At 32.9% G+C, this 20,763-nt stretch overlaps 2 protein-coding genes across 2 annotated transcripts in view; one reads left to right on the top strand and one right to left on the bottom strand.

The window, feature by feature from the left end:
• Nucleotides 1-20,763, bottom strand: part of LOC100645988 (putative mediator of RNA polymerase II transcription subunit 26) — a 244,290-nt gene that overhangs the window by 200,878 nt on the left and 22,649 nt on the right. The gene's annotated exons all lie outside the window — the stretch shown is intronic.
• Nucleotides 17,852-20,637, top strand: LOC100646106 (chymotrypsin-2-like). Its single transcript, XM_003396045.3, has 7 exons — nucleotides 17,852-17,982; nucleotides 18,483-18,556; nucleotides 18,744-18,838; nucleotides 19,245-19,386; nucleotides 19,472-19,585; nucleotides 19,764-19,916; nucleotides 20,311-20,637. The coding sequence occupies exons 1-7, from the start codon at nucleotides 17,934-17,936 to the stop codon at nucleotides 20,452-20,454; spliced, it is 771 nt and encodes a 256-aa protein (XP_003396093.1). The 5' UTR covers nucleotides 17,852-17,933; the 3' UTR covers nucleotides 20,455-20,637.

The following is a 20,763-nucleotide window of genomic DNA, read 5'->3' on the forward strand; positions in this document are numbered from 1 at the left end:
TTGTCTCAGCCTCACCACGTACGTGTTCCGCAACCGCTCGTGGCCAGGGTCATGCAAGCCTTTTTCGCGAAACTATTCGATTGAAGGACTGACGATACATTGTCGAGCCTGTCGATACTTCGGCTTTCTCACGACATTGTTTATAGTTCGCCCGATATCTCTTAGGTCTTTCGTCCGCGATGCTACAGTTCGATATTTTTTTATATTCTTATTTGAAGAGATGTAATTTTTTAAAATAAAACCATGCAGTTTTTATACGCGACTCGATGCCTTTTTCTGATTCTTTATTGAAGGACAAGTAAAGAAAACGTAATGTTTTTATGTTTATATTTTTCCTCGTCTTTCATACGATAAATTTTGCAAGATTGATGTTAAAATATCTTTTTGGCTAATCATTTCTCGACCCAACTAGCTTAATAGTTTATAGTAATAATTTTTGTAGAGAATTAAAAAATGCATCAAGTGGTGTATGAAAGAATGTATGGTTCCATTTAAAATGTTATGTTGGGATTGCAATCTCTTTAAATAAGAATGTGAGAAAAGATCGAAATATCTTATTAAGTTTCCTCCATGAAGTCAAACGACTTCCGACTGAAATATTTTTTTGTATTTCTGATACATACAGACAAAATTACGTACATATATTTCAAACGGACACACTGCGTGTATATTAAACTATTCGTCTGTTATCAACTTACGAGTAGGTTCGATATTCGATAACGACTATGTAATATTCACTCGTGGTCAATTTTGCGTGTTCGCGTTCATTCAACGTTAAAAATCACTTTGCTTATGAATCTAAACGAAGTGCAAAAATTTGGTAGATTTTTTGACTCATGTGATAAGCTATTTATAGTTTATGAATATTGAGATTTCCTAGCGAATTTAAGTTTTAAAGGAATAAAAAACCATAGGGAAGGGTCAAATAAAAAGATCAAAAGACAGATCGCTTAAAAATATAGAAATTTCGATTCTCTTGCAAGAAAACAATTTCGGAAATAGGATTCTCATTTTTATTTGGGAACTACCATTGAAAAAGCACTATGGCCGATTGGAATCGTAGACAAACTGAACTAGTCGATTGTATTTCGGTGGAAAACCGAAACGCGAGCCAGTGCAAACCAGCGAAATGGTGCAATGTAGTCATCCAACCGAAAATCACTATTCGAAGACATTCAAGCAAATATTCGTATACAATGGTTCAGTTCGGAGATTATCAAATTTCAAAGATACCTTCAATCTGCCATTTGTCTATCAAACATATTCATACGTCATTTATATTATCCAAAAGAAAAAATTGATTTAACAACAATTTTGTATAAATATAGATATAATGATAAATGTTTCGTTAAAATACTACAATAAAAGTACGAAACGAATTATTTGATTTATTTGTTTGCTTTCGATATGATATATAATCAAGTATTAACGTGAAGGGTAGATAGACCGAACAGGAATTCTTTTATCTTCAATATCATTAGATATCACGCTACTGAAATTCTTTTCTTATGGAGTAATTTATAGAAAGAAGTTTATTAGTCATCAGAAATTAACATAACGGATTCATTAAGATCTCGTTACTTCTCGAATTTTCGTGTCTCAATCTCACTTTCGTTTCAATAAACAGAAAAGCTTTCGGTGTTTTGAAAAAAATCTTGATGCATAAAATTGTTAGGTTTAAACGAAGAGTTTCCCTATGAATGACAACCATGCGAATAATTTGAATAAGTAGAGTCTAAATTAAAAATACAATCTGAGAAGCTCCCTCGAGAGAAATACGTGTAACCCTTTCGATCTATAACCCTTTAAAAGTTCATTCACTTCTGCGGAAAAGGTACACGGATTGAACGATTCACAGACATTGAATGCTTTCAAGCCGCATGATGAGAATTCGACAAAAATGCTGTTCAATCTTCCGTAAGGGAATATATTTATTTTCTTAAAAGGAAACTCGTTAAATCTCTCTCGCAGAATATAATTGAAATCCATCATAAATTTTATCCGAATTCCTATAAATTAAAGCTGTAATTATGTGAAAACAACTGCGTTTATAAATTGTATAATTGCTGTACACTTTTAGATTAAGTGATTACTCAATGTTCATATTTGAATAAAGATAGAGTAACAATGTTAAATGTATAAATTAACTCTTTGGATTATCGAGAAAACTTCAAATCTTATCTAATGATATATATATATATAATACATCGGTTAAATCTTCACGTTATTTCATAATCAGATTTCATAATTAAATTTATTTCATATTTCATTCTACGTTGATCATGAAATAACGTGAACATTTAATCAATGTATTTTTTTTAAACCGCCAAAGGACTAAGAATTTGCAGTAATTATTAAAACCGAGTAAGATTAAAAGCAATGGTAACCGTAAGATATTAGGTTGTCCAAAAAGTTTCTTTCGTTTTATGACACAACATTTTTAGTTTTATATTATTTTGTCGAATTACGTACGATCTATCTTATTCTGTTGAGACAAACACCGCGGACTTTCACAGACTTGATTTCACGTTTGTATAAAGGTGCACTGTTGTAAAAAAGAAAAAGAAGGAAAGACACTTTTCGGACAACCTAATACTTGGCAATACATTTCATATTGTATCCATAAATCATCACAAAATGTGTTGCTTATATTTATAAATAAATACAAGTGACAAGAAGCGGCATTTAACGTTTTGAATTATAACAAGTTCATGTTAAAAGCAAACTGTCGTTTGCGCGGAACGCCTGTGATTTTATAACTCTGCTGTTTCAGTACATTCGTAAAAACGTACATAATAGTTGAAGGTACACTGTTTTTATACTTTACGATAGTTCAAAGACAGTAGTAAAATTGCATACAATTCTCGTACGCATTTACGAACCTTTATTCTAGAAAAAAGTACCTTAAAGTATACTTTTCATCACCGACGATGTCGTCGGTAACTCCAGCCAAGTAAAAAGGAGTCTAAAAACACATTTAAATTTGACGTTGTTATAAGTTCCTGATGAACATTAAGAAAAGATAAAAATCGAAAATTTATAGTAAAATTATCATGTTCATAATGATACACGTATAACGCATATTTATTAAATTAAAAATCAGAAAAGCCACGAAATCATATGAAGGAAAGCTTCGTGGCAACATCAAAGCGGATGAAACGTGTATTCTCGTTTTATAACGACGTTAAAACGCGTTAAAAGAGGAAATTATCGAGTTCCGTGACGTTTCACCAAACTCTTTTATAACTAATAAGTACGTTAAACTAATTTTACGATATTACTGGATATTGCATTCGCTGGAAATATAATAAACGTAATCTGCCTCTTTATTAAACGAAGTAACATAAATGAGTGATTTAACGTAACTTTATATTAAGAAGTAAAACAGAGTATATATTAGCTTTATGTATTTAACAAACGATCGTTGAACAACAACATATTGTTAAAATTAAATGTTAAGAAAGACAAGTTAAAATTAAATCGAAATCTACTTAGAATAGTTAGTGAGCAAAACAAATGCCTGCTGAGATTTCATTATTTTAGTAACGTTCATAAAAACGTTAATTCGGGTAAACATCCGCGGTCTGACACGATAAATTCGAATTAAGGAGACAAAACCAAGAAAAAACGAAAGCTACACGCAACGTTCGAAACTTCATCGCGAACGCTATGAGTTACAAACTTCCTCTATATACTAATTAAGAAAGTTCGCTGGCAAAGTAACGAATCGGGGTATCATTTGTTTGCCAAGGAAAAAAAACAAGCTATAGAACGGCTCGGTGCAACAGGCAACTGATCGGACTGGCTTTTTCCAATGTTTTCCTCGTATAAATTCAAGCAGTTTGTACTTAACGCAATGGTGATCTTAAAATAAACAATCTCGTGATTTCTTACAGTTCAAGGTTCGTTTCGTAAATCCTCCGCCGCGACAATATCCTCGAGAGAGTCATGCGTAATTGTTAAGTTACAGTACACATGAGAAACTTACTCGTCCGTATTTATAAGGCCGGTTCAACTTCAATTACATTACCCGCAAGGAACTTATTTCCGCGTGTTTATTCGGCAACACGCAGATCTCTAACCGCGCTGGGAGGCTGTAACTTTCAATTCACCTCGAGCTTAACACGTTCCGCGCCCGGAGAAAAATAAGCGTTTTAGCGAGACTTTAAATTCGAGAGAAGGGATTACATTATAATATTTAACGCAGAGAAACAACATTTGCTCCGTATTTCCGTGCTACGCTTAAATTTTAAATCCATCTCCACGATGCTCGAATAATTACGGTAAAGGGAGTATTTTTGTGCTCGTCGAATGGAAATTTTACATCTATAAAGTGTCGTTTAATAATCGTCCAAAAATTGTTTAAGATCGAAATAGTGGAAACCTGAGCGAATAGTAAAGTTTTCGCTTTCCTTTACGTAATTTAGTCGAGTTTTCGCGAGTTTTTCGTTAGGAATAATACTACAAGTATTATGTAAATTACAAAACATATTACGTAACGTCGATGTTTAATCTGAATATTCTTGTGAGATTAGTAATTATAATTAACCGTAATTACAATATCGTCACAAACCGTTAACTTTTATACATCATGATAGTATACAGACCAAATATCGAATTGCGTGAACATTTTAGTATTTTCCTAATTAACAATAATACATGGGGATAATACATGTACATGCAACATATACTGATTCGTAATTGTTAATTGTACAAACATATTGTGTATTGTATCATAGTCGATAATGATATAATGGATAATAATCCCTACATCAATTAGGGATGTTATGTAATAAACACTTTACAAAGATAGCATTGGTACTGAAGAGTTTATTCGATACTGGGAAACCGTGTTTCTTTCAGTCGAAACGTCTTTAATCATCAATCGATCTGAAGCTTTTCATCCGGGCTCGAGTTTCAGAACATTCGCAATGAAAAAGGCACACACCTCTTTATCGTGAGATTCCCGAAGCTTTCGAGACCTTCAATACGTGAAAGTATATGAGGTTCCGAGGGGTTTCAAGCTCACCAATGTATGATGGTTCTCTGTTGACTTACAAGAACCATTCCCACGTATATAAATGCCAAAGGATTTTTCATTTTCCTCTCTTCATGTCGTCACGACCAAATAAAATATTTATCTCAATTGCTTTCTTTAAAACATTTGTCATTAAAAATACTTATTACAATATTTCTTGTAATTCTACACTCTATATTCATCAGACATATAACAGAAAATCTACATAAACCAAGCGTGATAATTTCCCTTGACAATTTTTTAAATTATGAAGTATATTCTAGTAGTTAAAAATGAGATTGCAACATAGTAGAATCGATATTATTAGGGATGATCTATATCGTGTCTGATCGTCGGATAAAATAATCTTTAATGTAACAAAATATATAAAACAACCTTTGTTATAGCTGCTTTTCAGAACTAACTCTCGTTAAGTGAATTGCAGCTTTTTATGTTGCTGTTGGCGAGATAGTTATTTTAGAACATCAATGTCATGTTCATATATCGACATAATTCAGTCTGGTGATCGCTAAAAAAGGAGAATATTGATTTTTTTATTCAGTAAACAATATTCAGCTTAATGAGGATATGTTGTTTATTGCATCAACCTATCCCAGAAATATTTTGCCCGAAAAGCGATCTAAGTTATGTGAACCGTAACTTTAGGATTTTCTTTCTATGATATAATTAGAAATAATAGACAAAGTTATTTTATAATATGATAAATGTTTCGTTTAAAAAAAAAATTGAATCTCTTAAGAATACTGAAAACTGAAGATAACCAGAGATTTAAAAAAATAATTATAAATGAAGTAGCAAAACTTTACTATAACAACGTTTAAATAAGAAATCTTTTTGCGTTAAGTAAAACAAACATAAAAGTTATCAAGTTAAGAGATTCTTATCTTCGTTCAAGGACTTCCAGTATTTATGACAAACAAGAAGACCTTCCCGAGGAAAAAATCTTTGTACGGGCGTCAGCATCTGCAACAACTTAGAAGCTGTTGGACCTACGCCAACATCAGGGACGATGCACTTTCGCATCTGTCCCAGCATATCGATCGGTTGGTCATTCCATCAGTGAACTCTCCAAGGTAATGCTAATGGTCTATTACTCTCAACTATTTCGTTCCACCTGTGTTTTCATACTTATCATATGTGTATTCTAGATATTGTTCTTCTCGTAGATAAATTTCATTAGTAGTTAGGATATCATGAAAAAATGAACTCAAAACTTCGTCAACTATAAAGTAATCTCTAACCAATATATTAGGTTGTATGATAAATTCATTGAGGATTTTTTTTTTTAACAGAGTACATCTAGTACTTTTACTTTTATATAAAACCTACCTACATATAATCAGAGAGTAAGTTATAAACGTAAATCTCTCGTTCAAGAGTTTAAACAGATGAGTCTCCACTTGCTTCTAACAATTTTTGAATAAGATGAATAAGAAACGAACTTATTACTCAACTCGATACGTAAATCCGAAAGTCAATCCTTTCGATGAACAACATAAAAATTCGCTTTCACATTCGCAAAAAAGAAATTTGCTGCGTCCTCCTTCCATCTCAATCTACAAAAGGTCAACGTGCGGGAAACAAATCACCGACCTTTTTCAAGAGCATTCCTCTCGTGTACCACTCGTAGTCGTAAATTTATCACGTTATTTATTGCTGATAAGTAGATTAAAGTCTTTAGATATTCTCGCAAGAAGATATCTAGAAAATTGGAATCAAGTGATTGAGAAGGCTACTCTATTTGTCCTCCTACTCCTATCTATTTTTCGCCGAAGATTCGATTTAGATGTTGTCTCGCGCTAATCGACAAATATAGTCGATCTTCGTCATGGTGAAACAACATGTCTAATTGTAAATTTCTCAAACTGAATAATCATAATTAAAATCACACGATGAGAATAAATTAAAGGTATATGCAATCATAATTCGATCGCAATAAAATTTAACTTTAATTTTGCCGAAAGTATCTACATTCCTTAGTCAATCTTGAAAAAGGGGAAAACTGTAATAAATTAATTAATTATTATATTTAAAATAAAAGATGTTATAATAATTAGAAAAGAAGAACTCGAAGAAATTTTAAAGGAAAAACATATAGTCGAGTCACAGGGACGAAAAAATTTAGACGCGAGAAATCGAAAGGGCCAGATATAGCTAAGGCAATTTCTGTAATACGCGAGTGTAATGGATTGGATTGAATTCGAGCGATAGGATGACAAATCGTAAAGGACAGTTCAGGGAGAGTATTTGCGGCAGAATTGGCCATGATCCAGGTACTTTGAAATCCTCATACGTGCTGATAATGGCGTGGTCGCCGTTTCTCTTATGCTACAATCCAACCAATGAATTGTTGGTGAACCTTCCTATTCCTTCTCTGCTATTTCGTGAATCATCTAGCAAGAATGTTGTTCCCGTAAATAAAAGTTGAACAAGATCAACGTGCTATCGTTACCATCGATATTTTTACGTTACAGCACCAAGAATTATTCTCGGTATGTATGCGACGTATATACTAAAAAGCTATGCTTTGTTAGAGATTGATTTATACCTACCATTTTTCTTTCTTTTTTTTTGTACAGTATATTTTACGAAGTGAATTTAGGTATTTATTTTATTGAGACATAAAACTGCACCTTGATTATTTTACTTCTAACAATTAGCTCCCTGCTTCTTTCCGTGTAAACGTGGCTTTTACTGGCCCTTTCACATTCACTAAATGAATCTTCCCTTTTTTCTTTTCTTTCTTCGCTGGAATTCTCTCCGCGGAGGAACTGCTCGATACACAGTTCAAACGACGTATAAGAAGACAAAAGAGATAGAGAGAATTTAATATAATGAAAGTCTTGTTGACTTGTTGTATCAGTTGACAAATAATAATTTTTTTATTAAGAAATATTTCTGATAGGCGAATGTACCTAAACTATAACTGGATACTGTAAATGTATTTTCGGGTCGAAGAGAACTAAACACAATTTATTTATAACGTGCTAGAATTTTCAATATATCTAATACACAATAGATAACGCATAAATAATGTATAGTTCGAACAACGAGCTTATTTCTTGTATAATTAATTTGAAACTTAAGTCATAAAAATTGACCTCAAGATGTGAAATCACTCATGCTTAAAAATTCTTTGTATTTACCTGTTAATTAACTTTAATATTTAATCGGATTAAGATATATTGTCTCGAATTAGCGAAAATAAGGAATCAGAGTAAAACGGCGGAGTTTTCTTTACGATGTCGCTTTTTTCCTCTTCCATCTTGTAAAACACTTCGTTGAAAGTTTAAGCGATATACGGCAAAGTATGAGATACAAAACATCTTTCGCCACTTTTGGATACGTCGTACGGAGCTTTCATAAGTCCAGAAAATAGCTTCAGGCCTTGTAAAGTTTCGCAGGATACTGCGGGCTATCTAAAGGCGCGAGCGTTGTGCAACACGAGCCAAGCATCAACGTTGATCCGCTGCGAAAGTCTAAGTTTAAAGTATGCAGCCAGATGCTTGTAATTTCTGTGGCGTTATTCGTTTGTGCTTGTGCTGTACATATTTTTCGTGGTACTTTCAGTTTAACGAAGATTCTAATGGCCGACTAAGAGAAAAATTGTTGTTTCTTTCGCTCTACATCGTCAAGTATACAGGGTGTTACGAGAGAAAGATATCTACAACATTGTGAATAAAAGATATCTGATCAACGTGAATCCTAGACTCGATCTTTTCAATTTTATTTAATAGACAAAATTCGTAGAAATTAAAAACTTAATTGCCGTAGTAATTTAAACGTATTTATTTAAGACGTTATAGTTAAGTGCGATAACATTGTTTAAAATAATATAAAATCTCAAGGTTCTCTTCATAGATAGGATAATCAAAGCTAGTTGGTGAATTAGGAATAATAGATTATTTATGTAAGACAGAAATTAGAAAGAGAAACTTTTCTTTTAAATAAAAATATCCTTTTCGAAGATCTCGATGATCATAAGAAAATCTTGGCATTTCAGCGGGTACTGCGAAGTATTTACGAAACTTCCCGCTCTACTGCTGTTAGAATGCTACGTAAACTTCGACGAAGTCAAAATAACTTTTGAGATATATTTTCCAGATTTCTTACCGGCGACTCGAACGAAAGTTATACATCCGCCTCGAATGATCCTTTCATAACTATTTCTAACAGGAAAACTCGGAATGATCGTCAATTTGTGCTCGACTATCAAACTTTGTCAATGTACACGAGATGCAGCTCAAAAATAGAATTCTTGTAATATTTATGGAAATAAATGACAAAACTAACAGGGCTTTCTATAAATTTCAGACATAATTTATTTCTTAGAATTACGTTTTCCAGGTGTAATACCTAACAAAATACAATAATGAACATAGTAATTATCATACATAATAATTATTATAATAGAAGATAACGACGTATTTAACGTGTTTTTCAAAATAGAAAGAAATGAAAAGTCTATGTCAGATAGACTCGTGAAGTATTATACAGAAATATGCAAATTTACATTATACATGGTGTGAAGAATAATTCGATTAAAAACACCACAAAATTACCGTGATTGGATGTGAGTGGAAAACTAAAGGATGTTGTCAAATAGCGAAGCGTGACGTAAGGCTAATTAGAATCAAAGAAACCAATATAGATAACAGTAAAATTAATACAAGCAATTCTGAGTACGCAGGAAGCAAAGCAAGCGACCGCCAATATATCGACGTCCGTATGTTCCACAAAGTCCAGTGAAGCCGATACGACAACGTCGGATTTACTACTAGTAATACACGATAGTTCAGATCTGTTGAACGCGACACATAGAATTTCAAAGGTACACAAACACACGCAAGCATAGAAACCTTCGTATCAATACATACACATACCACAGAATCGTCAATAGTAATACAGAAAGTTTTGAACACATAGATTTACCATCGTAACTGATCTAATGCCACAGCATAGTATATTTCTACGCGTGTATTTGACATGATAATTTAGATGTAGCATGATCCTATTACGATAATTAGAACTCTAGTTCTAAAAAGGGCGCAGAAACTTTGAAAATTATAAGGATCTAAAAGACAATGTATTTTACAAATCTCGAGAAGCTATCAATATATCAATATTGCGAATGTATATGCGTTTACAGGGAATTTAAAAGTACAAAATCCGCTGAATTGCAAATAATTTGCAATAATATAGAAAGTGCAATAGATGTAATTTTTCAGTCAGGTAAATTTTTCACTTTGTACTCTAGAAGCGGTATTTTTTTTATTTTAACTAATATTATATAATTAATATCATATAATATTTATTTATTGTATTGTATTCTTTTACTTACTACATACTTATACCGAATATTATTTTAAATTCTTTTAACGTATTCGTTTGTTATACTGTATCTATTCGCGTCCCATTTCTTCGGCTATATCCATGAAGATATAAATTTGCATAAAAATTCGCAGTCTAGTTGATAAGTAGAATCATCACTAACATCGTATACCTACTATCTATACCAACTTCGATCGGTGCAGCACCATCCTCATCGAATTGAGTGGATCTGATGCCCTCTTCATCACATCGAGTCGTTCTGGTACCGTTTTCATCAAGTCGAATCGTTCTGGTACCGTTTTCATCGAGCCGAGTCGATTTGGTACCATTGTCATCGAGTTGAATTGATTTGGTATCGACTGCATTAAGTCGAATCGGTTTGGTAACATCTTTATGGAGATAAATCGGTATGATGCCGATTCCATTGAGTTGAATCAGTTTCATCGTAATACGTTCTTTGATACGTTTGTGTCTGTTTTGTTCTGTTTGTATTCACTGTGATTTATTTGAAAGCAGTCGATGCCGTGTAAATACCTAGTTAGTCGTTGCAAATATCGTTATATGTATATACAAATGATGCGAATTTACGAAGCTGACAGAATATTCTATTTTAAAGTGACAAGTCAAACTACCGCTAAAATTTTCAGCAGTGGCATGAAAATTTTATGCGCAACGTTTATTACAAATGGCTATTATAGATTCTCGCGCGAGTTGTGTTCAACGAGCATGATATTGTTTCATGCTTTGGACCAGCTATAAAAATATCCTGTCGTATGAAGCCTATAATTTTCTGTGACACGAAAAAAATATTTAGTTCGTACCTACGTATATTTAGCTTTCACATGATCGTGCTCTGATTTATGAAACGTGTTCTCCAACGAATGAAATATTTTGCTTCTGTTGTAGAACAAATTGATAAACAGAATGAAATAAATATCACCATACGTAAGAGAAGATTTTTAACATTTGTATTCCTCTTATTATGATTATTTACAACTGTATTAAATATACTTTTATTCCTTTCTTCTATGTGTCACAAATAAAAATGTGAAAAAATGTAATATGCCGTTACACCAACTGTTAATACAAAATATATCGATTTATCCTATTGCGTACAACGTAGAAACACATTTTATACAAAAAGTATTTATTACCATATAATATAGGCTGATGTAAAACAGAGTGGCTTTGAACGTGTTACTATCAGTAAAAACCCAGTACTAACATCGCTAAGTATGTAGTTACTCTTCATACAGATTTTCACATCAATTTGAGTAATTTTCCTTTTCCTCGAAGCACCTTAGAATTCTCCATGAAAGCGCCAAGCTTCTTATATAGTAAATTATAAAATACGACGAATTCATTCATTTTTGTATTCAGTATGTCACATATTCAACATGCAACGCAATGCCTACGCCTTGAAACAAAATTCATCAAACAGAATTCATGTATTACACTGCAAGTTACCACGAACAACGTTCTTCAGAATTAACAACAATTTAATCAAATTATTATTTTCGCCGTTCTCCGGAAGTAAAATTACACGTCGCGTTAATTCCTTTCTATTTTCGCGGAATTGCATTTTATACACTCGGCTGATAGAGAACCGAATAGCCGAGGATTGGATACACGACATCATCAATCGTCCTTTGATTTTACCTTTGTGTTTACTCGAGCCGGCTGAAAACCATCGTTACAGAGATATCCGCAACGCTCTGTACAAACGGTTAACCACTTTCGAATATACATCAGTGACAGCTCTTTTGACAAAGCTTCGATACACCTACCCCACTTTTCTCTATGTATTTATCGTTCTATGTACAGGAAAATTGAATCTGTAATGACATCGCCACTTCGGATTTGTTTCACTGGTTTGCACATCGCGCGGTATAAGCGGCCAAAATAGAAGTTCCTATCGAATATCTGCCAATCGAATATTCATTAAACGCGACAAATAATGAAAGATAATAGAAAATACGACGTTAACGCTCGTTCACACATGAGAAAAAGAAATTACGCGTATAATCGCTACTTAATCTTTCTCAAATTTCCAGTTTGTAGATTATGTTTCTATCTAATCTATTACACGTATATATTGCATTGTATATGAGAGGCATAACTGGAAGAAACGATAAGTTAGATTTCTCGATTTCCAGAGAATCAACTTCAAAATTCAATGTGCTATCGATCAATTACCTATCGAAAGAAGGATAAGTTAATCGATGATTATAAAAGTTTTGTCTATTATATCTCTTAACTATGTCAGATTCTGAAATCAAAGTATGAGACTCATATATAACAAATGAAATTTCGATAAGAACAATTATCATAGATTGTAACGAACACGTACAATAAGACCAACGATAAGTATAATAATAGTCATTATTGCACATGTGAAAGTCTATTTTCACAGTGCAAATTGAGTAACTGGAGTTCGACTTTGATGAAACTAATTTCCATTTAGAGAAGTATCAAAGAGATGAAGGCAAATGTTATTTACATCCACAAAGCATTCCTAACGAGGCAAAATATAGCTATTTTCGTACGTGTCTGTATAGAAGAAACAGACGTTGAAAATTTCTATCGTTTAACAGATAAGTACTATGGAGCTTCCTTCCATCGTTTATATTCTACGATAACGAATGCAGACAAATAGCGAGAAATAACAACTTAACAGTATCTCGTGCATGATAATCGTTTTATCAATCTAAACTCGTTGCCGTTTGCCATCGTAATTAATGCATGCATTTATTCTACTTCTCTTGTCCTCCGTTCTGAATTTGAATAATCAATAAAGGTATCCGAATCGTAACAGATGTTTGCTCCCAAGAATGACGAGAATATCGTAAGAATGTAAAAGCGGATACGAGAATTCAGCCGAGTTCGATGATCCGTATAATTACATCAATTTCATTAATTCGGCTAATCGTCACCTGTAATCGTAGCTATGCATTGATTATTAGACACTTGATACGGCTATATGTATTTCAAATAAGTACGAAACCATTTCTGGGTTCCAAAAATATGGGTGTAATAGCAAACTATGCATTGACTAGAGATAGTTGATACAAGAATAGTTTAAATAATTTGGAATTTATCTCTAGGTTATAAAAATATTCATTATCAGAATTATACAGAGTTCATCTAACTGTAAAAAGTCGAATTTTTATTTTTTATTGTAATTGCAAAAGAAGAATATTAGAGGGAAGAGACGAATGGTTTAAAGAGGACTACGTTTTCAGAAGCATATTTTTTTCACACGTGCAGCGACGTATCTGTATTTTTCCGATGGACTGTTCATCTTTTTTTTTTTGTTAAATAAAATAACTTCCTTTTCCGTACGTAAAAAATAATTAGGTTGAAATGGCGGAAAAAATAGAGTCCTCTTTGGATCATTTCTTTTTCTTTTGACATTTATTTCCAACTACGATAGTAAAAGAGATATAAATGGTTCCAACAGTATGAATCATTCCACCTTTAAAATAATTAATAATCCACCGGAGTAATTGGACATTAATAGATACAATTTAGGGAATTGATTGGTTACTTAAATAACCTCTTACATCGAGTCAGAGAAAGCTCATAATAAATGAATTTATTCCTAGAAAGATGTTAAATACGTTAATGATAGATCTCCTAAATATGCTGGTTCAATCTCCAATATCAACTTTCGTATATTAGGGCGAAATTCATACATTGCGCATTAGTCAGTTAAAAATACGTCTTCCTGTATCGCCACCTAATTGCAGATTATAAAATTCTTGCATGTCAACTTAAGATTGCTCTCTAGAAAGAAATTGTTCTAATTGAAAAAGACGCGCCTATTAATAACCAGTGGTTAAACTCCAATGCGAAAAAGGTTTACGTGATTCACGTGTCAGACGAATTGTGTAAAATAATACGACTACAAAATGTCTGTAGTCCATCCATGGGCAAAAATGTTCAATACCCAGTTTCATCAAATATAACATATCCAACCAATTCGTGACATTCGGTAAAAGAACAGAAAGGATTCTGTATCCTACGTGAATTATCGACCCGTAAAGAATGTAAGACGTATATCTACGTGAAATGGCCGTAGATTGTGGTCTCGACGTTAATATCGCAAGAAGATTAATTTCGATATCTTCGTTAACTTTATATATATATATATTTCAGTTCCAAGTCTCGATAAAGGATTTTCGGTAAGTTGGATGTTACTCGCGTACAGGCGCCACCAAATTTACCCAATTTAATTGGAATCGTTATCTCGTGGCCGATTCGATATCTAAGAAACTACCAAACGCCTCGATTGAAATTCTTCCAGCTGCATATCCGTTTGCTGCATTAAGCTCAAAAATAAACGAAGCCGTAATACGATCAATCTAAATGCAATTATGGCCCCACCGACGCTAGATTTAGAAAGGATAATGCCACTGAGTTGAAAAAGGATAGCAGGTCAGGTAGTGTTGTAAGGATCAATACGCCATCCTCTCTCGAGGGAGAGCTTCACGTGTTGCTCCTGTTTCCGGTGCCACCTGGCGCACTAGAAAGGATCAATGTGCATTCTCCGCAACTACTCTTAATTACCGATCAACGCGGCCATTATAAGAAGAATAATAACAGCCATTTACAAGCTTATACAGTGGTTCTCCAATGTACTTAAACGCTCGTCGCAGGAAATTTTCACGAGCAATATATTATATGTTATATATGAATTATTGTAAAAGTTCATCAACACCGTAATGAAAGTCGACTATCGTGATGATGATATTCGTAAAGTTTGAAACAAATCTGGAAAGTATATAGAAACTATAAGATGGTTAGCGCAAGTATACATTCCGCAGATATTACAACATTTTTTAAACAGTCGATTATTCGTTATATTATAGTCCATGGTATTCGGTAAGACCGCCTTTGACTAGTATTACATGTTTGAAGTGAACATCTAAGCACGAGGCAATTTATACTAATCTTTTACTAAATATATAATACATGTTTGCAATAAATATCTTGTAACTTCTATATACATATTTAAATTAGTTTTAAATTTTATCAACCACGATAATCGGTCTCACACTATTGCCAGTGAAATCTCAAGATGTTCCTATAAATGTCCGAATAATCAAATACTTAAGCTACCCTACTTCGTGTACACGTTTTAAAAAACTAATTTATTTGCTTACAACTGGCAGGTAGAAAATGCAGAAATTAGGTGGGAATTACGTTCATTTGTAAAACTTGGTGTGTCTACGCGACAAGAAAGGAACTTAGAGGGCTTACTTCTGAGGAACCACGTCCTCTTGAAATGACACTTTTCCTCCCGGTTTTCATGAAAATCCAAGCCTTCCTCCTAAGGAAAGAAAACTCCACTTTCGAATAATTCACACGAACACTCTCCGCTGGAGAGTCCTCGTTTTCTCGGATAACCTTTGAATCGTTCATTCCGTCTGCGCTTTTGTAGAAATCGATATTTTAAGAGCGGATACTTCGAATAATTCAGAGGCTACAGTGAAAGGCGAAAAAGAAAAGAAAAGGTGAAGACAGAGAGAGAGAGAGAGAGAGAGAAAGGTATTGGATCCACAGAAGAAATAATAACGAGTGGTGTAATTAGACTTTTAACAAGACACTGGTTATAAGATCGAACAAAGATAAAATATAAATCCAGAAATATTATATTTATAATTATGCCTTCTACGATATAGTTACGATACTTAGATACAAGATAAATCTACTTTAAAGCCGGTTTTCTTCTGAGAACTGAGTGTAAAACAATAGAGCTCATCGCGATAGAAATTCAATGAAGAAAGGAAATGAATGCGATATAAGAGCACACTTATCGACACGTCACATACATATCATATTGTTCTCGTTATCATTGACATATCATGATAATTTAGGCTACTGAATTGCGCAGTGTAATCTATCCGAAAGATAAAACTAACCGATCCGTACATTGAAAATATATTCGTATCATCCAGTGTATATTATTTATTTTCACTAAAATACGAAATCTCGTTTAGTCAACAAATCACGAAGAAAGTCATCTATAGGTTCTTTGTGTCTCCTTTATCCATGAATCTGATATATACAATTACCTTTTTATTTTTTAGGTTTCTTTTAATAAATAAGTAATATCACTCCACAATTTCTTTGAAATACAAAGAAATTACAATGAATCAGTTCTATCGATTTGCTGGATAATGTTGCGTATGTCAGCTCGTCTATCGTAATTTGATACTGATTTCAATCTCGCCGATTAAATATTGCATGTTATCCTGCCATTGCACACAATACAACTAATAACAAAAATATATACATATATAGTACACATATAGAATTAGTCAGAGATAATTAACGAAAATATGCACGTACATAAATACACGTTTGTTCAGGTCGTATGAAAATGTTAAAACAATCTTCATTTTCAGGATACGTAACTTAACGTACGAACATATTTTGTTTTTCATATATTTTGTAATTCGCGTTCGCTACTCCGAAATATTACAATTTTTAGATGTATCTAGATAATACACGAAAATGATTAAACAATTTCAAAACATACATCGAATAAATATTTTTATACTTTTTATCACATACTGACGCAATCAAAATCAACGTATAAATCTATGTTCCAAAGGAACGTTATTCAAAATATATTAATCTTTTATTAAGATTAATGTATTTTATATTAATCTTGCATAAATCACTTCTTTAAAAGGTTTTCGTTTATCGCGTCGGTATTTACGCATCAAATACCTGTCAAACAGGATTAATAACTCACGGGAAATCCAATGATACACATCACGAACTATATTGCAACTAAAAAATGAGAAATCCGTGTTTCGAAATTACATACTTTTGCAAAATATATGTCACAGATATATTGAATTCCGTGATAGATTCATTCATTTATCGCCATTGTACGCATTTCAAAAAATGTTATAAAAATTGTATTTCAACGTTTTTACGGAAGATACACATTTATAAAAGGAATTTGTAGAGAAATTATTTTTTTACTAGATACACGTTACATGAAAGTAATAATACTTAACGTGTTCTTCTAAGATAGCATGCATCAATTTATTTAATTGTCTTTGAATATCTTATGACGTTGCACATTTTTTCAAGTATCTTTTTATCTGTACAAAACTTTAAAATTTTTTAATTACTAGACTTGATTGCATGATTCAATCATATTACTCACGTTTATTAGTCACGAAGTTGATAATTTTACACACACGCACATATACGTCGTGATAAAAAAAATAAACAAAATCGTAAATTATAAACAATTACGAACAATAATTATTAGTCTCAACTGTCATTGGCAACATGAAATCTCAGAAGTCTACACCATGCGAGTTATCGCTAAACGTCAACATTATCAGAAAATAATTAATCATAGCAATCTGGATCAATCACGAAATCCATATATTGACACAACAGAAATCACCAATTTATCTAATCTTGAATCGAAGACGAATCGACATTACATATTTTTAAAATACCACGTCGGAGTATATAAACTAATAGCTTGCATGAAATTTCATCTCAGTTTGCGAAAACCGAGCTGGTTAGAAACATGTTGGTGACAACGTTGACCCTTTTTACTCTTTTCGCCCTCTCCAATGGTGAGTAGTTGCTACTTTCACGCGTTTCGTTTCGTTAAAAAGATACATTTATTATAAAACTCTCTATTTGATAGAACATTAAGGTTTCGCGCTAAACGACACCAGAATTATATATACTACGATATTTTTCATAAAAACTGAAATTCCTATCTCAAACAACAATATTACAATATTTTACTTCGGGATATTTCAAACATTTCGTTTTACTTTGCTACAAAATTAACTTAATTCCTCTGTTAATCTCTTAATCTCGTGAAAATTTCAAAATCATGTAATTAGAACGTTCGCTAAACGTTTCGGTTGAGAATTAATCCACGAGATTTGAAACGTATGAAGAAAATTAAAGAATTGTTTCTATCGCGGCAGCATGTTCATTAGCGGCAATTTCCGTCATTAAATGTAGCTAATAAGCAGAGCAATCAGTGTCGACTGCATAATGAGCAGCGTTCCATCCACGATCACTAGATACTAATTATTGTGTACCACTATTATTTACATAGGTGGATTGGTGCCGAAATACGATCCAAGAATCGTAAATGGGGAGAACGTTAAAGAAGGAGAAATCCCATATCAAGTAAGTTATTTCAATAACGAAATATCGTTGCCTGTTAATTAAGACAAGAAAAGATTGAATCGAGAGAAAAAATCAGTTTCATAGAGAACCTAACAACCCTCTATCGAATCAATTCGTTCTTCTTCCTGTCATTTATCCTACTTCTTGAATATTGTTCAATTATCAGGATATTTCTTTTTATCCCTAGGTATCACTTCAAAACAAAGAATCTTCGTTCCACTTTTGCGGCGGCTCCGTTCTTAATGAAAATTACGTCATCACCGCAGCTCACTGTACCGTCCAGTAAGCATTCGAAAAATTTTAGTTTCGAACGTTAAATTTTCACGAGTAATTACGAAGCATATACGCAAATGACAACATCAGTTAATTCGAAAAAACCATCGATGAATTCATAATGGTTTGACAATTTACAAGAAAATTCCTTACACAAGTGCGAATCTTATGCATCGTCATTATATGGAAAAAGTTGAAATATGATAAGTTAATCGTTATTGATTTTCTCACCTACGTAATTAACGCTATCAATATTTTTTGAATATCCAAAGAAGTGATAAGCGAAAAGATAATTTCGATATGGAGTCGGCTAACGACATATTCAATTTTAAAACTGCTCTTTGACGAAACGGCAACAAGAATTTTCCATTTGTGGCCTTCAAATAAAAAAACTCATCTTCTTTTTTTTTCGAAGGAAATCACCAAAAGAAATCAAGGTTGTAGCAGGCACGATTAATCTCGCAGAAGGAGGTTCCGAACACTTGGTTGAGAAAATCATCATTCACGAAAACTATGCTGCTTCAGATTCTTGGAAAAACGATATTTCATTGATCAAGGTATGCTCTCAAGCACTGATTTTCCTAAGTTAATAGTATCAAGCGGCACAGATATTCTTATTTCGTTATGGTTTATTTGTTACAGGTCAAGACACCATTCATAAAATCGAAGGTACTTTCTTTCGTTCCCCTTCCATCGCCAAATGATGTTATTAAGGCTAATGATGTGGCAACAGTTTCTGGATGGGGTAGACTTTGGGTAAGTTCTCCATCTTCTTGAGAAAAGTATTTTTAATACTTGATAAATACATTTAAATAGCTTTGAATGTTTTAAAATTTCTATCACGTTCTGTATAGTTGTAATATTAATTTAATAATAATTATAAATAACTTTGTATCATGTCTCATACTTATGTATTACAAATGTGCAACTGCAGCAAGGTGGTCCTACGACTGTTTTCCTGCAACGCGTAAACATCTTGATTGCTGATCAAGAATACTGTAAAGTGATGTACAACAAACAACATCAAAACGTCTACGACTCGCATCTTTGTGCATACGACCCAAGTGCTCAAAAGGGATCATGCCACGTAAGTTACACATGGATTAAAATTATATTACATAACGATTATTTTATTTACGATTATAAATTGGCTTATTTAATCTCACATAGTTGCATTTATTCCGCTTTGATTATCTTCTCGCGGAAACGACATAGACGATCTTTCTACGTGATTTCATTCGTATTGTATTTCCATAGAATACACTTTTATTTACACTTTTACACTGACTGACACTTTCGGTGTAATTAATTGTATGAATAATTTCAATCGTTCTTTGTAACGCTTCGTAAATTGTAATTTGTAATTATGATTGCGTGAAATCAACGTAAATTGTCTTTATTCAGGATTTCGCAGCAATTAACGGGGTTTCATGGTTTCGCTAAGATTGTTCTTGAAAACTTGATTCTTTCTTTTCTCATAGGGTGACTCTGGTGGCCCCTTGACCATCAAGGGAAAACTCGTTGGTCTCGTTTCTTGGGCAATGGGCTGTGCCCTCACTGACTACCCAACTGTCTACACCCGTGTGACGTCTCATCTTAATTGGATAGAAACACACGCTGTGTAAAGCCAGCAAGTGAAACGTGAACTGGAAGTCGAAGTAAAACACACAAGCACGAAATTCGAATATCTCTTTCCATACAGGCCAAGGTATCTTAACGTTTTAAGAACTGAAAATATTGTAACCTGCATTTAATACCGTATTTTGTACATTTAATTTTCAAATAAAATAAATCGTTTATTTGACGAATTAATATAAATTCTTTAAACCATACTTCTATAAATATTCATCTACGTATGTTTGTGCTAACAATCTTTTATTTTGCAATGTACATAAAAATATTAAATAACGTATTGGTATATTAAATATTTAAAG

The sequence above is a fragment of the Bombus terrestris genome, chromosome 6, assembly GCF_910591885.1.
Source record: "Bombus terrestris chromosome 6, iyBomTerr1.2, whole genome shotgun sequence".
NCBI classification, from domain to species: Eukaryota; Metazoa; Arthropoda; class Insecta; order Hymenoptera; family Apidae; genus Bombus; species Bombus terrestris.